This window comes from Perissodus microlepis, chromosome 17 (genome assembly GCF_051167445.1).
Source record: "Perissodus microlepis isolate ML-2025 ecotype Zambia chromosome 17, ASM5116744v1, whole genome shotgun sequence".
In the NCBI taxonomy this organism is placed as follows: domain Eukaryota; kingdom Metazoa; phylum Chordata; class Actinopteri; order Cichliformes; family Cichlidae; genus Perissodus; species Perissodus microlepis.
This window is the reverse complement of record NC_140477.1, coordinates 21,039,169-21,058,117: the sequence shown is the minus strand read 5'-3', so window position 1 is coordinate 21,058,117 and position 18,949 is coordinate 21,039,169. Positions and strand designations below refer to the sequence as shown.

Below are 18,949 nucleotides of genomic sequence, written 5' to 3'. Positions count from 1 at the left end.
GTTAGAGAGAAAACAAAATATCGCCACAGCAGTTTTTTCAGCTATAGGGATAGCAAATAGTATGCCAATAAGTCTTAAAGAAGTTTAATATGTGTGACCTCCAAGGACATAAATGAGAATGGACTTTGTGTAGAAGTTAGAAATGAACATTATTAATTTTTTCAAAGCAGCTTTCCCTTTTTTTTAATAGAGTAGAAAAAAAGGCACATTTTATTTGAGTTCTCCCAAATGTCTTGACTTGAGGAGAAGACAATGTCTTATGTTTATCAGCAAATTAGGACTTTTCATTAAAAAAGTAGAACAAGTAAAATATTTAGAAAGCGCCATTACATTTTTCAGATAAGAACTGTTCTGGTTCATGCTGGGATAAAATTATGATTAGTTTTTCCTGCTGTGCCTTCATTACTGCTGTGTTTAGCTGAGATTAACGGGCTGTATTGGTATTTTGGCGCCAGAGTTATTAGAAAATGTCTGATTTCGTTCATTTGGCTTTTCATTAAAGTACTGGAGAAGCAGGCTATCGTTACACTTGTATAAACCAAGTTTAATTCTGCTTTAAAAATAATTAGTTGGCAGATCCCTGGGGAGGACACATTAACTTTTAAGCACTTGTGATTAGGAGAGAAGCTTTGATCACGCTGGACCGGAATCAAACACAACAAGGTTACAAGCTGGCACACAAAGCTCCGCCAAAGGTTCTTTTTTGCTTCATTTACAACACTTTTTCTGTCTTTCTCAAACATTTCAACTTCCTATTGTATGTCTCCGTACCAATGTGTCCCAGATCCTCGAGTTGTTCCCACACCATAAACCATTCAGATATTTCTCTGTCTCCTGCCGGTTGGACTGAAACGGTTCTGAGATCTGACCACCTGGATAACTTCCCATTAAGGCATTTTGCATCTGAGATTTTTTTGTCCTGTTTACTTTATTATTATTATTTTAATCTCTGTAGTCACCATCAGTGTCACCCACTGTTTCATAAAATCCACATTTTGAAGATTTCTGTTTAGCTTCGTTGACCATGTTTAGGTGAGTGGACTGCTTTTAATTATTTATTTTTTATTATTTCCACATGCGTTACACATTGAAAAGACCCACTGACTGACACCACAGTCAGCTCTATCTAGCTTTGTTTAACAAAGCAGCTGAACACTGTTCAGTGTGCCGGGTGTGCTGTTGTCTTTCTATCATCATTATTAACCTGATCTGATTTTTGCCACATTGCCCCTCATACTGTAGCTGTATATTTCTGTTTTCCTGTGTTGTAATTTTAATTACCTGCTTTGTCGTATCCTTGCGGCTTATCAGTATTAAGGCAGTTTTTAAATCCACTTCCTGTCTCCTAACTTCTTCATTTGGGTCCACTCCCTGGCTGCCACACAGCCAATCCTTGACACCCAGGTGTCACGATTTTTGACCACTTAGTGTTCATTTTCCTATGCAAGCCCAGGCCAGATCGAATATATAACCTCTCCTTCATATTGTGGTCATAGTGCCAGTTGATTGGGTACGTGATTGATTGACTAACACAGAAACAGTCTATTCCTGCCCTCATTATATTTATATTTGTTTGCCTTCTCCTGTGTTTTGCTCCTGGCCCTGCAGCACTGTGACTCACAGCTGATGGAAATGGCCTTTTTTAAATAAAAACCTGCATTAGAAATAAATTATTTTATCAGCACCGGTTCACTTTATCATTGTTGTGCTTGTTATTGGAGAAACACTTTGTTTCTATTAAAGCGTCCAGCCATGCAGAACGGCAGTAACAGGGATTTAAAAATGCCATGTCGCTCAGAAACAGACTGTGTGTGCGTGCAGAAGATAAGGTGTTTTAGTGTAGCACATTCTCTGTTGGAAGAAAATCACAACATACTTGGGCAGAAACAAAGCAGGAAGCGTGCATGTGCTGTAATTTAAAGTTCTGCGGCGTTCACTGCTTCTCGGAGAACTTTCTTGAGTTTGTCCTTCGGGGAGGAAGGTGGGGGTGGTGGTGAGGAGGGGTACCCTGCGAGGCTTTGAGCAAATTTGAGGAAGGTTTCATTTCTAATTTTATATTGTTTTGAGTTGAATCATCCTCTGAGTCAATTTGTTTGCGAACCTGAGCAGAATAAAAGAAAAAAGGATTTTACCTCCTGAGGAGACTCACAGCTGAATATCTGGCAAATTTCAAGGAAACAGTTTTAGAGAAAGAAGGAAGGACGTATCGATTGATGTGAGTGGAGGGAGGTGGAAGAGTTCAGGAGAAGAACTCCCAGTCAGGACTTCCTCCTCCTCAACAGCCGCTTTTAACTCTGTGCTTATACCCATGCTGTATATCCAATTGTATTCCAAGTTATGTAAAGATTTTACCGAGAGAAGAGAAACAAGGTAGGCTGTTAAAAATAGAACAGCTAACAGCTGATCTGCTGATACAATTCTTTGCTTCAAAGATTCTCCTGAAGTCAAACTGGGAGCTCAGTGGGAAGCACTGATGGTTGTGGAAATATTGAATTTCCAGTTTCCAGTTTGTTACCATCCAACCACATCTCTCATTCTGTGAAATGTGTCCAACTGTGCAGTTGCACTTTCTAGAGGCACAGACAGGAAATGAGAACAGTTTAGAAGATAAAGAAATGGGTGTTGTGTTCTGGTAACTTCAAACTAGAAACTTCAAAAATCCCGTACAATGGGTTTATGATTTGGATGGGGATGTGTGCTGGCACAGGCCTCGCACCAGTGCCACTTGACTAGAGTGCTGTTGACCTAAAAATAGCCAACACCGCTGGATGGAAACTGGACAGCAGCGGTGGAACATTACCGAGTGCAATGATGTTCAAACATTTTTTTGGCCCAAGAAAACCAAAGCACAAAATAACCTCCATACATGACCGAGAACTCATCGAGCCTTCCTCCAACTGTGCTTTTGGGTGTAGTGCATTCCAAAGTAACACATTTAGTAATAGCATTATATTTTTCAGTAACACAGTAGTGTAATACATTACTCTACTAAATTGAATAATTACATTAAAGTTAATTAAAAGTTACATTGTGTTACAAAAGCCCTTCAGTTATCTGCAAGAACCAAACACTAAAATGTGTTAATGTGTGTGTGTCTACATTAGCAAAGGGATTTGAGTCAACATGTGGAACTGTCGCCTTAGGTTCATACTGTTTACTGGTAATTATCTGACAGTGTATTTCACTGTAATGCACAGTAATTTAACAAGTAGTGTAAGAAATTACATTTAGGTTACATATTGCATTACTTAAAAAAAGTAACAAGTAATATTGAATACTTTCTTGAGTAGTACTGCAGTACAGTTTTAATGTACTTTAAAATCAAATATTTCTTTACTAAGTTGCTGTCTTCATCTCTTCCACTATATGTTAGATGCAAACACAGTCTTGTTTTATTATCATATAATTTTATTTTAACTTGTTTTTGTAGCAGACTCTTTATTTTCTCTGCAAATCTTGGGGTCAGTTTTTAAATGGGTGCTTACGGGATTCACTCATTTTTGGGGGCCATCTCCAAGTGGCCTTTTGAGGAACTGCACTTCCACACTGACTGTTCTTGGATTTTGCACCAGATTGACCCAGTTAAGTTTTTGGTTTACAGGCATGTTGTTGCCTTTCATCCTTTGTATTAATGATTCTACTGGGATACTGCATTCATCATTAATGTGCTGCAGCTGTCACTGAACTCTGTGTACAAAGCAAATGGGCCATAACCTGAAAAATCTCTATTTAAATCCAGTAGTTATGACAGTTGATTTTATGAAATGTTTCAAAAATAGTAACTTCAACCAAATTATTAGAGAGAAGATGTATCCTGTATCGTTATCTAACACAGTTTGAGTGCTATTGTGTCACCGCTCCAGTACAATAGACTAGATCAGTATTTTGTTTGGGATGCTAAAAGTGTCCACAAAAACTGTCCCAGTTACTGTGGATAATCCTCAGACCTCTGTGTCAACACTTTCCACTGAGAATTATTTTCTGCCAAAGAACAACCAGCACCAGTTAAAATGAGTCCACTGGCTGATCAGCCTCTGAACGGAAAGATAAACCAGGTCTGAGGTCTGATTTCATATCCAGCCTGTTTGCCTCCCTGAGAGATGTTTTTTCTGTCTTTAGATCAAATTTTCTGCCTTCTACCCATGTTCTATTTGGTGTCTGGAGATTGTTTTTTTTGTGCTATACTCTGAAAAAAATCTAATTCATATCTGACCGGCTGAGGTCTTGAGCTGAAATCCTGACTCATAAAACCACAAGAGGGGAGAAAAATTAAATTTCATGAGTGAGCAGACAGAGCCTCAGAATACCTGAAAGCACTTCTACATGCTCAGCAGAGAGCTTTATTTCCTGTTTGTCAAAAAGTGAGTGAACCTGCGCTGCTACCACCAAGTCTTTAGCGACTTCATTTTCACTCCAGAGTGACATTTTGTGAAGACACACCTAGTGGTTAAGCTCTTAAGAAAGTCTGAAAGTGAACTTCTGAGTGTGGATGATTCACATGCTGTTCCCAAAGTTTAACATGAGTCTGAAAATGCAAAACTGGTTAAAATCTGGTTTCAGTTTCACAAAAACAACAAACAAAATATTTCAGACAGGTCAGCAGAGCATAACAAAAATTGGGCTTTGTCAAAGCTGTTGGTGTTTCTCAGTGTTGTTTTATTTACTGGTGGGCTGTGATGCACCGGGTTATCCCATTAGTGAGACTCTGTTGTCACTTTCAACTTGTCGTTTTCTAACCAGCAGGGTTTCTGCGGTGGGGTCCTGCATTTACACTTTACAATTTAATACTTTTAGTTCCTAAACCCAACCAGCAGGTAAATGTAGGTGAAAAACGCAAATGTAGTGCCAAAGCTGGTACATCAGACAGCAGTGACAAAAGATACTCAGTGTAACAAAGGGTACCACGTGATGCTACGAGGTGAAAACATGTTAGACAGCTCTGTAATGTTGCAGTTCAAAATCAAAGATCTTAGGCTGAAGAAAGTGATATAATATAATCAGTCTTATTGAGTGGCTGTTTGCACAGTTTACTGTGAAACAAGCCATATCATGAGAATATTTCCTTGAAAATGCCCTTTGTAATAAATAACTTAAATACAATTTAGGTGCATTTACTGGTCTTTTATTTGAGATAACATCAGGAGTTCATTCCTCAGCCCTGAAATCCAAAATTTGATCTTTGTCGGGTCAACAAAAGGTAGAGTCTCACTTTATCATGCTATATGAACTGTTAACGAGGGTCACTGTTATAACTGATTCAATTCCGATTCACGAGGTCTCCAATAGATTTGGTTCAATTCAATTTTGACTCAGACAGTCAGAAATATTAGAACTGTGATCATTTATCAGTACATATCCATATTTTTATATCTATGTATAAAAAACAACGCTGACACTTGTGAGACTTTAGAGGTGTAAGCATCGCAGCAGATGCCTTTGTGTTAAAGTCACTGAGGATAAAACACAGAAAATCATGAAGGAGATTTTCCTGGCCTGGCTTTTTATAGCAGATCACTGCCTTAAAAATATTCTGCAGTAGATCAAAAATGGAAGAAAACCATGAATAAACATGGTTGACAAACATTACCTGATGCTGCTGAAGTGAAGCAGAGTAATGTTACAGAGGTTTTATTAGACAAACAGCTAAGCATTTTGCAATTTGGCAGAATTTGTAAAAGTTTAGATTTTTTCCGTATTGAACAGCAGAAGTTAGGCTTTCTTGTTGGAGGTCATTTTTGAAAATGAAAAAAAAAACAGCGACCGACTGTGCTGTACACAACGGTAAGCTGGTGCGTAATAAGCAAGCGAGTAATGTAGAAAACAGAGATTTCTGACGGTAAACTGGTCTCTGAGTGCACTGAGAGAGAGAAAGAGCTGTGCAAGGAGTGTGATTTTATCGTAGTGGAAGCAAAACAGCCAAAGTAAGAGGGAATTCATGACAATGTTTATGAAATGTGAAGCATAGTTTTGATCTTCTTTTGCTGATGGTTCAGGAAATTTTGATTGGAGAATGACAAAACCTGCAGCTTCAGAATCTGTGAGATATCGGCTTTCAGCACTAATGGCGTGTCCATGTACGTGCCGTCGGGTCGCACTTTGTGTGTACATCTTTGCGCAGAATCCGTTTACCTGCTTTTTAATCGTTTGGTATTTTAACTCTTTGGTGGTTGTTGAAATACTTTTGTGAGCTTTAACCTGAGATTCTGGCATTTCTGGCAAAATACATTTATATTTAAATTAATTTAGATGTAGATTTAATGAATCAATATTGTGTTATTCAAACTAAAATCGATTTGAACCGGAAAATCTATTTTTTAAAACCATTCCTATTCTGAACTGTATTTCTATTGCAATTTTGGAAAACTGGGAACAATTTGTGAAATGTTTGGGGGGTTTTCAACATGTTGCTTGTAACTTTCGTAAGCAGCGGTACTGAAGTGACTTGTTGAGGATATGCTGAATTGTTCTGCTGTAGGTTTTCCGCTGCTGCTGTTTGTGAAACGGTGTTTGAAACAGATCTAATATTGTTGGCAGTGGCGGTCCTAGCCTGTTTGGCGCCCCGGGCGAACACTCCCCCTGACCCCCACCCCTCCATCCCACACACACACACACACACACAAAACATATTAAGGATTGTACATTAACATAAAACTGTTGTCGAAATTCACCAGAGAAACACACACACACACATGAAGAGAGAGAGAGTATGCATTGTATGCAAACGGCTACCAAACAGCCATCATAATTCAACCCTAACCCTAACCCACATACAATGAGAACAGGACAAATCAACAACTGACAATGACTAATTAATATTAAACTCTGTAACATAATGTATTGTTTGGAGTTTAGTCTGTTACTGTTAGTATTTTTACCATTTCTTCTTGGAGCAACTGTAATCCACATTATTTCCTTAGGGATTAATAAAGTATTCTGATTCTGATTTTGATTGTTTCAGGATAACCTGCCATTATCCAACGACACATCTGCTTACCTGTATCTTTTGCTCATTTCTCCTCCTCTTCTTTTCTATTTTTTCTAAACTGAGCACCTGATGGCTTTGAACTTTTTTTATTTTAATTTTTTTTAATTTTGAACTCCAGTATGAACACAAATCCCCCAACCCGAGGATCACCACAACATAACCTAACAGACCTACACCTTAGTTCACAGATTCACTTTGTCTAAGGTGTATTTCTAGGATTTCACACAACCCAGGATTCAAATCATGAATACATGATGGGCTTGGATTTACAACATTATGGATGAAAACATCATGAATGAAATGTGCTCCATTTGGAGGCAGCAGGTCTCCCTCCCCTTTCCACAGGTTGTGTGTGAGACATTAAATCATCAAAATATAAAATATAAATTGTTATTGATCCCTTTACCCCTAGTCCTAAAGTGTATATTTATTTTCTTACTCTTCTTATATTTATTGTTTGTTTACTTGCACTGCTGTAACTGGAGCCTCGTCCTCTAGTCTCTCTAGTGTACTGCATGCAGCCAAGATGACAATAAAGTTTACTTTGACTTCAGCAGCGAGCAGGCGCACCGAGGGCTCTCGCGCTCACTTTTCGCGTATAGAATTTCGGAAAAACATCAGTGCAAAAAAAGTCCCCCGCCGCCCCGCCCTCTCCTCCCTGTGCCGCAAGCAGCAGGCGCACCTCGCAAACGGTGGGCGCCCTTACTCCCAGCAAATGGGCGATAGAAAACCTATCGGTGCCTATGACATTCCCAATATGTGCTGGCTGATGTCGGGGCAGCATGAGTACGAGCAATTTTTTTATTTTTTATTTTTTTTTTGCCGATGCCCGTGATGCCGCCCCCACCACGATGCTGCCCCGGGCAACCGCCCGTGTCACCCGTATCAAAAACCGCTACTGATTGTTGGACTTGGATACTTATAATATGTGAATGTAACCAAATTATTTATCAGTGATTTCAAACTGTAAAAAACAAAAACAAATGATGTTATGCAACATGAGAAAGCTGCTACGCTCAAATTCAAATATTCCTCATCCATGCTGGACTGATCCTCCCACCCCAGCACTACTGTATTAACAATACCTTCAAGACTTGTTTTATTTTTATTATTCTTTTTTGTTAATTTTATTTGATTCAATTAAGTATCTTTTTTATTTGATGTCTGTTCACTTTAAGTTTTTATTTCTTTGCTGAACGGTCCAAGAGACTGAAGACGTCACTTGGATGAGTGTCGACATGTTTCTCCCACTGAAAATGTTATGTGCTGATGAACAAAATCAGCTTTCTTGGTTTTCCTTACCTGGATGATTGTGCATGCATCAAGACACTTTGTTGCAGGGTGCTGAATTAAAATTTGCCCCGATAGCACTTGAACACCTACAAGTTCTCTTCTGCTCCACGTTTGACATAGTACATATGTGCTCTATAGCACCATACATAAAACACAGTTAACAGCAACATTCGCCCTCAAGATGGCAGGGCAACAAGGCAGCGTCCAGAAACAAGCACACATTCCTATGTTTGTTATTAATTAAGGATTAATTCAAAGACATATTTGTTAGATTCTATAATTACATAAAATTATGTATATTTATGAGTGCAAAATTCATATTTCTATTAAATAACCTAAAAAATGGCCAACCTTTAATCAGACTGATTAATAAAAATTTTCAGTTTATCCCACTGACCAGCAGCAGCATCATTGTGTTTTTAAGCTTTACCTGTGGTTGTGATCCTGATCCAGCACCCATCCAACAGGCAAATCTAACTGAGGACAGGTTAATGATCTTGTTTTCACCTGCCTACACTGGCTGCTCCCTCTGCTAGCCATTGCATGTTACGCTTGTTGTGATCTATGCGTGATCTGTCCCGTACCCTGCGATGGTCTTTGATGTTGCTCACCCATCTGTGGAAAGGCCAGGAGGTACCAGACGAGAGCCATACTGGCAAATTACTGCAGATTAAACAGCAGTTTTCTCTGACTTCAGTAGTCATGATGAAATTAATGAAAAATACAAATGTTTACTGTTTGTAACTTTCTAACAAAGGTATAGTGTGGCTGGCACATTAATACCTGTTCGTAAATGAAGTAAAAGTCAGGTTTACACTCACCATGTTCCACTTTGGGAAGAGAAAGTCAGTGCCGACGTACTCAAAGAAATGAGCAAAACCTTCTTTTAGCCAAACATCCTCCCACCACACTGGAGTCACCAGATCACCGAACCACTGAAAGACAGAGACAATCATTTCATATGCTTTCATGTCTTAAAGAGTTATTTCTTATGAAACTGTTTTATGAAACCCATTCTTATATTCAAACCATAAACTGTGCACAACTATAATGGATGAAGCATCACTCGTTAGCTTTCAGAGCACTGTGTTTAAAGCTTAAGCTTAGCAATGTGAGAGTTACCCTCTAGGTTTATTAGAGCCTCCCTCACTTCGCTACTTTGAAACAGAAACAGATCTTCTTTGCTTAATTTGTCACAAGCTATTGAGAGAATAGGCCTCGCCTGGCCATGAAACGGCTTTCAATCAACTGTCCAGTGGCATTTGAGCCTCTCAAAATAAAGAGCCACGTATTAAAATAGATGTAGTTAATGCCATGCTTATGTCAATATCATTTAAAAGGGTGAGTTAAATAAAAATTCACCCTCTGTAGAGTTTTGATTAAGGGATAAAGCAGTTAAATAGACCAATGCTGTTTTTTGTACCTGGATGTAAACATGTTTATTTTCGGAGCCAGCCTCGACTGCCCAAATGAGAATTACAATTTTTGGCATTTGCATGAGCTTCATTTTTCAGTTCCAGATGCTGCAGCGTGATGTACACATGTCCTCTACTCGAATATGGAAGTTTAGTCATGTTTGCATGAAATTGCTGCTTATGTGGTATGAAGCAATTTATTACTAATGTCCATCATTTTATCTCTTGAAGCTGGTTGTTTTACTTTTAGAGTGAAGTTCAAAATTGCTGAAATTATGCAAAAACAGATTGTTTTTCAGTGAGTTGTATGCATGAAAATTGCCACAAATAATCCACTCTGAGTTCCACAGTCACACCGTGAAGTGGGTGTGAATTTGTGTGTTTCAGAAAGTTACTAAGAGATATGTATCATACATTTAGATACAGACAATTAATCTTCAACCTATCCAATATTTGTTAAGATATTTATGTAAAAATCAAAAACCTAATGCTGACGCCACAGTCACAGAATTTTCATAGTGGTTTTAGTCCAATATGTCTAAGATTAGTTTATGACCAGCTCTTCAACCACTCCTGTAGAATGAATAAAATTTCATATTCCATCTTTAGAACATACAAAACTGTTTTTGTTGTGCATAGGAAAGAAAATCCAATTAAATCCAGACAAATTCTGAGCAGGGAGCGTACGGCCTTCCAAGTCCTGCCCCTCCTGAAGGACTGACTTGGCTTCCTTGCCTGCTCTGAGCTGATGTGATGAGGCAGGTTCACTCATCAACAACACCATAGGGCAACCAACAACGTTGCTCCAAAGTGTGACCAAGGAAGGGGAGGCTTTGGCTCTCATTCAGCTGGCATGCTACCACCTGATTGGACTGTTAGCCTTTTCTCAAGCTGCCTCGGAGCCTCGTCAGAGTAAACCAGCAGTGAAGTCTAATAAAGGCAGAGCACGTAAGAAAATAGAGTGAACTTTGCTGATAGCGAAACGCGCAGCCACAGGAGTAATTTATTGGATCCAAGCTGTTTCCTGGCGACACAGTTTGAATGAAAACGGTGGGGAACAAACAGGCGTCTCTACCAGCTTTGTTTCTGAGTCTGAGCGTTCCCTTTAAATCTTCAGACGCACAAAGAAAAAAAGTTTACCTCAAAATTCCTTTAAACCCTGATTAAAGTTCCATCTGTAGAAACAGCACACACTGCAGTTTTGATACATCAGCACAGTGAGTGTGAGACTGTACGTTTGGCAGCATGTCTGTAGTAAATTGTCCTTCAACTGATCAAAGTTTGTGTGGTCAAGCAGAGAAGTACCTAGACTGTGTGTGTGTGTGTGTGTGTGTGTGTTCAGTGTTTTTGGGTAAATCTGCAAGCAGCTGAAACAAGTCAGACTTGATTATGCAGTGTGGTGTTATAAGTCTTTCCATATAAATCAAAAAGGGCACAAAAGCTAATACCCCGACCAACAACAACAGAACTGCCTTTCATGCAATTAGTTACTGGAGCTTTCAACAGATGCTGTCACCCTGCAGAGCGATAGCTCAGTGCATCAGAAATTAATGACCAGGGTTTTTTATTTGTTTCAGAAGTGAAGGAGGAACATTGAGCATCCGCCTTCACCAAAAAACAGAGGCTGGCCCTCTTTATGTGGCAGCGGGGGCGAGGAAACCTACTTCAGTCGAGTGCGGCATATGAGGCAGATAATCAAACGCTCCCAGGTGGTGGAGATGCTGCAGCTCTTTTTGAAGACATCTTGTAAAATTGTCAAAGCAGAAATTACTAAATATAATGAAGGGCAGGATTGGAACCAAGTTAATCATTGGGGCTGAAAGGACAAAAACATCTGCACACTGCAATGCTGACTCAGGCGTTTTGTGACTTTTGCTGGTCGATGATTTACATCTTTGTTCTTTTCTTGCCTGTGTTGTTAATCGTGAGTCTTTGCTGCTTTCTATCTCATTTAGTATTGTCTACTAGTGCGCAGAGCAGTTAAAATGCCATTTTATGGCTTCTTTCCATAGATTCTAACAACAGAACAGATGCAGCTTCTGGGTCTGAAAAGCAAACATGCTCAGAAATGGCTTAAACCTGCGTTCTTTCTAATGGCCTGCAGAGGGCGACTCCTGCAGCTGCGTAAAGACTTTCAGTTGAAGAAGTCGATGGGCACACAGGTCTAGCCTCCCATACTCTCTGATCTCAGAGAATAATTTCCTTATGAGATCATGGGCTCAAGTTTCAACGTGTACTAAAAACATGTCAAAGTTTCAAATGATGTAAAACAACACTAATGTTAGTGACAGTTCAGTAATTAGAATCAAATGAGGTTCTATATGTGTCGACTGTGCTCCCAGTATAATGTCCTAAATGTCTATAAATACATACAGATTTATAGGAATTGATATTTCCTCCTTAACTTCACTAGACTAGCAGCCTGGTCAGTAGTGATGGGGGCTGTTATTGGTCGGGTTTGATTAGCAATTAGCCCCTTCTTATCGATTTCTTGTTTGTTTGGCATACCGAAATTGAAAACTTGTGACAGAAGATCAGCAAGGCCAAAATGCATGTTTTAGACTAAATTGGAAAAGCTTTTCTAGTTGTTATTTTAATGTGCTTGTTTAGGATGTGGGTGTAACACAGCCAAACCGTACTCCTATATCATATTAAATGGAGCAGGAAAGGCTGAATTAACTGATCCAATTTGCCTAACAAGGAAATCTTGCTGGGGGAGATAACAGGAACACCTGGAGCAAACGCACACAAGGATGGGGAGAACATGCCACAAGTCCACAAGTCCACAAATAAAGGCTGAAGCCAACCAGGAACCCTCCTGTAATATTGTTAACCACAGCAACCTAATCTTAGCTGGTTTAAAATACAGCTGCTTTACTTTGAGTGGTTACTACTGAAAAATAGAATTAATTTTGAAAGTGCTGTTGACATTTGTAGATATTCATATTTAGCAGTATGTCCCACATGGCAGGGAAAGGACATGATGTATAAAAACGGTGGGGACAGGGTGCACGTGGGTTGTGCAGTTGTAAAACTACCCACCTGCAGGGTGGTGAGCGGTGGTTAATCACACAAGATTTAAAATCCCGTGTGATTAACCACATTCAGGATCTAGTAAAACAGACAAGCTAAGTTTAACTGTAGCAGAACTAATTTCAGATATGAATTTAATTATTTTTATATACATTTTTACTCTATTTTTTTGATCTGGCTTCATTTTATATTTATGTGGTTAGGTTTTGTAATGCCCTTGAGTCTGTTTTTACCATGTTACTTAGTCTAAGCATTCTTGTCAGTACATCTGCTGTGAGTAAAAAGTAATTTGGTCAGCGCCTGCTTTTTTTTTTTTTTAAATAAATATTTTACTTGGTTTTAGTCTCTTTTCTTCCCCGTCATGCTTCTAAATATATTGCACAGCATGTCTGAAATCTTAATGAGCTGCGGGTGCGCTTCAGGAAAACAATTTTTAAGAGTAACCGATTGGAATTCCTGCATATTGTATTTATTAAATCATATTTCATTCTAGTTGCTGTGTCTTGTTCTGAGATCATTTTGCAGAGAAAGTGGCTCACTGATACTTTCAGTCCCTTTGCGTAAACATGTGAAAGTGCCCTTAGAAGCACTGCTGCCATTAAAGCCAGAGGTTGGATAGACCAAATACGCATTTGACTGATTTTCCCTTTTTACTGCATTTTTTATGAGGACAAAATAGAAACTCTTTGTGACATTATATTTTGAAGCACACTTCTTCTCAGCTCTGTAAGCCTGCACAGTTTGGAGGGAATTCACCTCTTCACCTGCATGGACACACACACACACACACACCCTGTAGATATGGTGAAGCTGAAGAATGTGTCCAGACATGCATACTAACTCCTTTCTCTCACTCTCTGGCAGGTTGTGTCTGTGTCTGGGCAGGGATTCAAACCGACCACCCTGTGGGGAGCTGGCAGGCTGTTCAGCTGGCTGCTTCCGATGCCTGGCTCAACAGACACTGGTTCAACTTCCTGAGGCGGAGCTACAGTCACAGCGGGGACCGCTGCAGTTTATAGGATGGAAAACCAGTGCCAGATGAAGTTGTACTCACATCAGGAGGAGTGCGAGGTCGCTGCTTCCTCTCGATACTCACACAGATGCTGGAACGTAACCAGACTGTTAGTCTGCAGACCTTTACATTTATTAACTACATTTAAATATATATATATATATATGTATATATATATATATATATACAGATTAACTATTTATGTGTAGTAAATTTCCAATTTGTAATCAATTTAAATTGAAAGGAACAGTCATTTATTTATTACTATTATTATTATTACATTTATTTTACTGGCTGCCTCTGTCACACAGGCAGAGACTAGTCAATAACCCAAGATAGTAAAGAGTACAGAGGGTGCTGCACCAAAAAACTCCCTGAGATGGCTTTGATTGCTAACCGATTGCCAAGGATCATTCACGGCATGAAGGCACTGACTTATCCACAAGCACTCACTAACCAGTCACAAAGCAGTAGTAAAACTCGAAGAAATGCCTTAACAGTAAGAGCTGTGCCTTACTACTGAAGCCAATACTTTTCAAAAGGCATTTCTTTGACTTTGAAGGTGAATGTTGTCGATTTCCTCTTCACAGTTCTACATCTTGGCTAGTAGTTAGTGAGTTTTATGTCTGAACACTTTATGTCTTCAGTATGACAATGGCAACATGTTTGGCACAAAAAAAAAATCGCAGAAGGCTTTCAGTGTCACACTATTGTGACTGACGTCACCTAGCAACATCATGCCGGTACATGCAACCACTTAACAACCAGTTGGAGAATATACATTTTTTCCTAGCAACCGGTGACTACCATGGGGCAAGTGTCAATCTCATAATGATAGTCATCAACTCTAGCAACCAGTTGCAGCTTGTCAGAGAATGCTCATTATTCCCCGGCAATCAGTGGTTGCTAGGAGTTTGCCAAGCTGTTTCTAGGCCTGTGTGACTGGGGTTATGTTTCAGTGGGGCGGAGCAAACAGATTTCAATTCAGAACAGATTTATTCATGAAGTCCTATTTTTGTCTCCAAGCTCCAGCTGTTGTGTTGCAGGAAGGGACAAATTCTTGTCCAGTCGTCCCATTATCATTAATTAAGTTAAGGAATTAACTTCCTGTTGTAGTGCAGGAAGCAAAGAGGTTCGGTTAAAGGGAGTAAGTTTAATTTATTCCCTCTTTATTATTGTTAGTCGCTGCTGTTCAGTTTGGTGTTGTTTTTCCACGAGAAGGACTAAATAAAGTCAAATCTGATTTTTTTTAATCTTCCCCTAAATTGTCACTCTTCTCTCTATTTAGCTTGATTTGTTGTTGGAGGAAGTGAATGAGTAGAGTGACATTTAATTTATATTTCCTCATTATCTGACTCTCTTATCGGGTTTAGCACTAACTATATTAATGTGGATTGCTTGTATGTTTGGTAGTTTGTGAGGCAGCAGCATTGAATGGTTGTGACAGGGATTACGGCTGTGTGCCAAGCACTATATTGGCATTTGTAAACAGTGATTTCTTGTCATTGAGTCCTCCTTTGTCATTGTTATTCAATACAATAAAGATAATTGTGTGGTAGAAATTCTACATGTAAATTTATGCAGTGCTATTATCCCATTATCATTACTTCCACTTCCACCACTCCCTGCTGTTTAGATAGATGTTTGGGAGTAAAGAAGTTGATGCAAGCCAAATGAATTTTATTTATACAGCCCCGAAATCATAAATAATGCATTTGCCTCAGATTTGCATCAGGCTATTCTTAGACTCTGAATTCAGATCGTTAGCTGATGAAGAGACTTAATCAGAAATGAAAGCCTGTTTTCACAAATCAAATGGAAATGGGCTGTTTAAAGGGGAGCTGTTGCGCTTTCCCATATGTATTGTTATGATAGTGGGTGCTTATATTACAAAAATGGCAAGAATTTCAAATAATGAGGTTGGTACATGTGATCCTAAAGTTAAAACTAAACAGTATGCAGCCATCCTCTAATGCTTATCCAGGTCCAGGTCGCAGGGTTGCAGCAGTTTAAGGGGACATGCCCAGATCTACCTTTCGTCAGCCATCTCCTCCAGCTCTTTCAAGTGAGAGCCAAAGTCAACAGAGAGATTTAATCTCTCTACTCATTCACTAGGTCAGCACCTAGAGACTTCTCATAGTAGGACATGACTGAAACATCTCACCAAAGCACCCAGGAGGCCTTGTGGATTGGGTGGCAGTCAAAGCTAGCTATCCTCAGCCTCAAACATTTTTACAGTTGAGTTTAGTTTAATTTATTGCCACAAAACACACTGCATGTGATGGTTGGTAGTTCATGATGGTGCATGCAGGAAAAATCTCTGCTGTGAAAGGATAAATTTAAAAAACAAACAAACAAACGATAGACTGGTTTTGTCCACCAACAGAAATTAGGGTTTAAGTTTGTGTATTTTTCTGTTAAAATAATAAAGATTCTGATCAAAGAACGAGTTTCTAGTGTGCAGTAAAATCCCTTTGATTTTTGCTCTATCAGACAAACTGCTGCTGAGTTGCTCTTCCATTAAACATGACAGTTTACATTTGATTCTCTGTTCTCCTGCTTTAAAAGGATTTCACTTTTTATCCAGCTGGTTGATAACAGTGGAAGTGGGTCAGTAAGTTTTCAGCTCCCATCATGCTGATTCATCCTGGTGTAGTTTGTTCAAGCTTTTTGACAAATAGAAAATATAATTAATTTTTACACTGCAGAGATTTTTTCCTTTCATGGTGACAGACCCAATGACAAGAACTAATCCTCCATACTTGTTACGACTTCTCTGCTAATTAAAAATGACAACTTCTGTATTTTTTTTAACGCACTTGTCTTCATTAGCTTTTCTGTCGTCTCTCATGGTGTTTCAGCCTCATTAAAACACAAAAACGCCTCTGGTGGGTCAGCCATTTCTGCCGGGAGGGAAAGGGGGGTTGACTCGGGTTGCTATGGTTATGCTGTTTCCATGGTTAAACACATGAATTGTAGGTAGGTGGGGTTGTTCATAAAGTGCAGCAAGGGAAGCCAAAAAAAGAAAACATTCAAAGCTGAAACGAAAGACTGCTGAGGCTCAAGATGCAGGAAAGAAAAGTCCAACGTCAGGAAGAAAGATGATGAGTCAGTAAAAGGAGGCATAGAGAGATGGGACATGGTGTCTGGCTTTTAAATTTAGTAAAAGCTGAGAAAGTGACAGAGACAAATGCATGAATGCAAAGCAGGAACACAGAAATCAATGTTTGTTTTAAGGATTGTTCAGGAAAGGTGAACTTGCCCAGTCCCTATCCCAAAGATGGCTGTGAAATGGTTATATTACCCCCAGAGTTCAGAAAATGATCAAACAGTATCAATAACACAGAACTGGGATCAACAGCCACTTCCTATTTCCTTTCTAGTTGTTGCGGATAGCTTATAAAGTACAACAAACAGTGCTTGGATCTTTTTATGTCCCACCATGAGAAAAGAGTACGGTGACAAAAAAGAAGTAATTTGTCATCAACGATGCTAAGCTTTAAAACAATTTTACCTCATTAATATGCAAATCCATGTAGCGAGGCCAAACAAAATGTAATCCCATCATCTGCTCTGGTACATATTGTTCTTTAGTTATCCGTTTCCTGCTAATTAAGCTAATTGGCTCATAGGCAATGCTACACATCTGGTATCAATTTGAACTTGTTAAAGTATAAAGGAGTTTAAGCAATTTCTGGGAGATCATTGTTCCCTCATTAATATGCAAATCTATGCAGACAGGTGTTCCACAATCTAGTCAGATCATCTGGCTTTTTGGGGTGTCTTGTGTGGAAGTTTCTATAGTATTGATGAGCAATATTGCATGGTTTCCTTTTGAAATATGATAGATTATAGCAGACCACTTACCCTCTCAGTTATGAAAATTTGATGATTTAAATTACTTAATTTGTAATATATGTTTTGAACTAGTCTAAACGTTTCCTCATGTTTTTCACTGAGCTTTTTGCCCTCTGAGCAAACAAGCTTTGGTCTGCAGTCTCGACAAAAAGAATAAAAAGCACTCATTATTCCATTCTACGTTAAAGCACATTTCTAATTGTAGAAAGAAAAAACAGACAAATACCAAGCACTGAGAAGTATTCTTGTCAGGTGATATGAGTACCTTCGTTTGTAGAGCTGGCTTACAGCAAGCATTGCAGATTCTGGCAATGCTCATTGACATGATTGGCAAAATACAGCAACTCGACCAATCACACACAAGATTCACACACAGTCACAAACATGAAGATACAGATGCGTGAAAGTCATCCTACCATTGTTTAGCACATGCACCCTAATTTCATATTATTCTAGTATCTTGAAGTCTTTACAACTCAAATTTGTTTGTGATATAAAACAGTTACATGTAACTAGTTTCTTCGTTACAATCAAGGTAGGAAACAAAAATGGACCACCTTTGATTTTACAGTTGAGCTTAGCTGTAAAGTTCAACATCTTATGTTTTCCTCATATTATAGTGACTTGTTAATCACGAGGTAGCTGGAAACCTGTACCTTAAAACTTAATGTGCTTTATTGGCTTCTTTACTCTAAAAATAACTGGAATTTGCGTACTTGTAGTTTCAAATATGACTTAAAATTAGCTGCTGAGACTTTTCTAGAAAAGATCTACTAATGTCCTCAGTTGACAGACAGGGTTATTGTTCATTAAATTCTGCGCAATCTGACTTACTTTTGCAATCAGTGGAGTTGCCCAATTCTGCTTTGACTTTACTTTGCAGACCTAAAAATCTATTGGTAAGTAACTACCAAGTGTAGAACTAGCTGGTTAGCTGTTTGGTATTTTTCTTAGCTGACACAAAGGGTACTTTCATATGAAGGTGGGATTAACTTTTTTCTGTAGTACATAGATCTCTCTATGTACTACAGAAAACTGTATCTTTTCCCATTCATGTCTAAGCAGAAAAGCCCAGATCCCAGATCTCTCGCTCCATTGGTTTCCCCCACCTCTTCTATTGGGACAGCTAAGCATTCCCAAGTCTTCCGAGGGATGTAATCTCTCCAGTGTGTCCACTCCCAAAACACCTCATCAAAAAGGCAATCGGGAGCTACCTTAGCTGGTTCCATTTAATGTTGAGGTGTAATAAGTCTACTCTGACTCCATTCCAAAGAACTGAGCTCCTTGTGCATCTTTCCCTTCACATACATTTCCTTCCACATATGCGGAGTACTCCATGTAGTACTGGTGTAG

General features: G+C 39.0%; 1 protein-coding gene across 1 annotated transcript in view; it reads right to left on the bottom strand.

The window, feature by feature from the left end:
• The window catches only part of LOC146369554 (thyrotropin-releasing hormone-degrading ectoenzyme-like), a 241,960-nt gene that overhangs the window by 63,272 nt on the left and 159,739 nt on the right, over positions 1-18,949 (bottom strand). Inside the window, exon 6 of the mRNA XM_084909164.1 lies at positions 9,100-9,213. Coding sequence (XP_084765290.1) covers positions 9,100-9,213 — 114 coding nt within the window. The remainder of the gene's footprint in view (positions 1-9,099; positions 9,214-18,949) is intronic.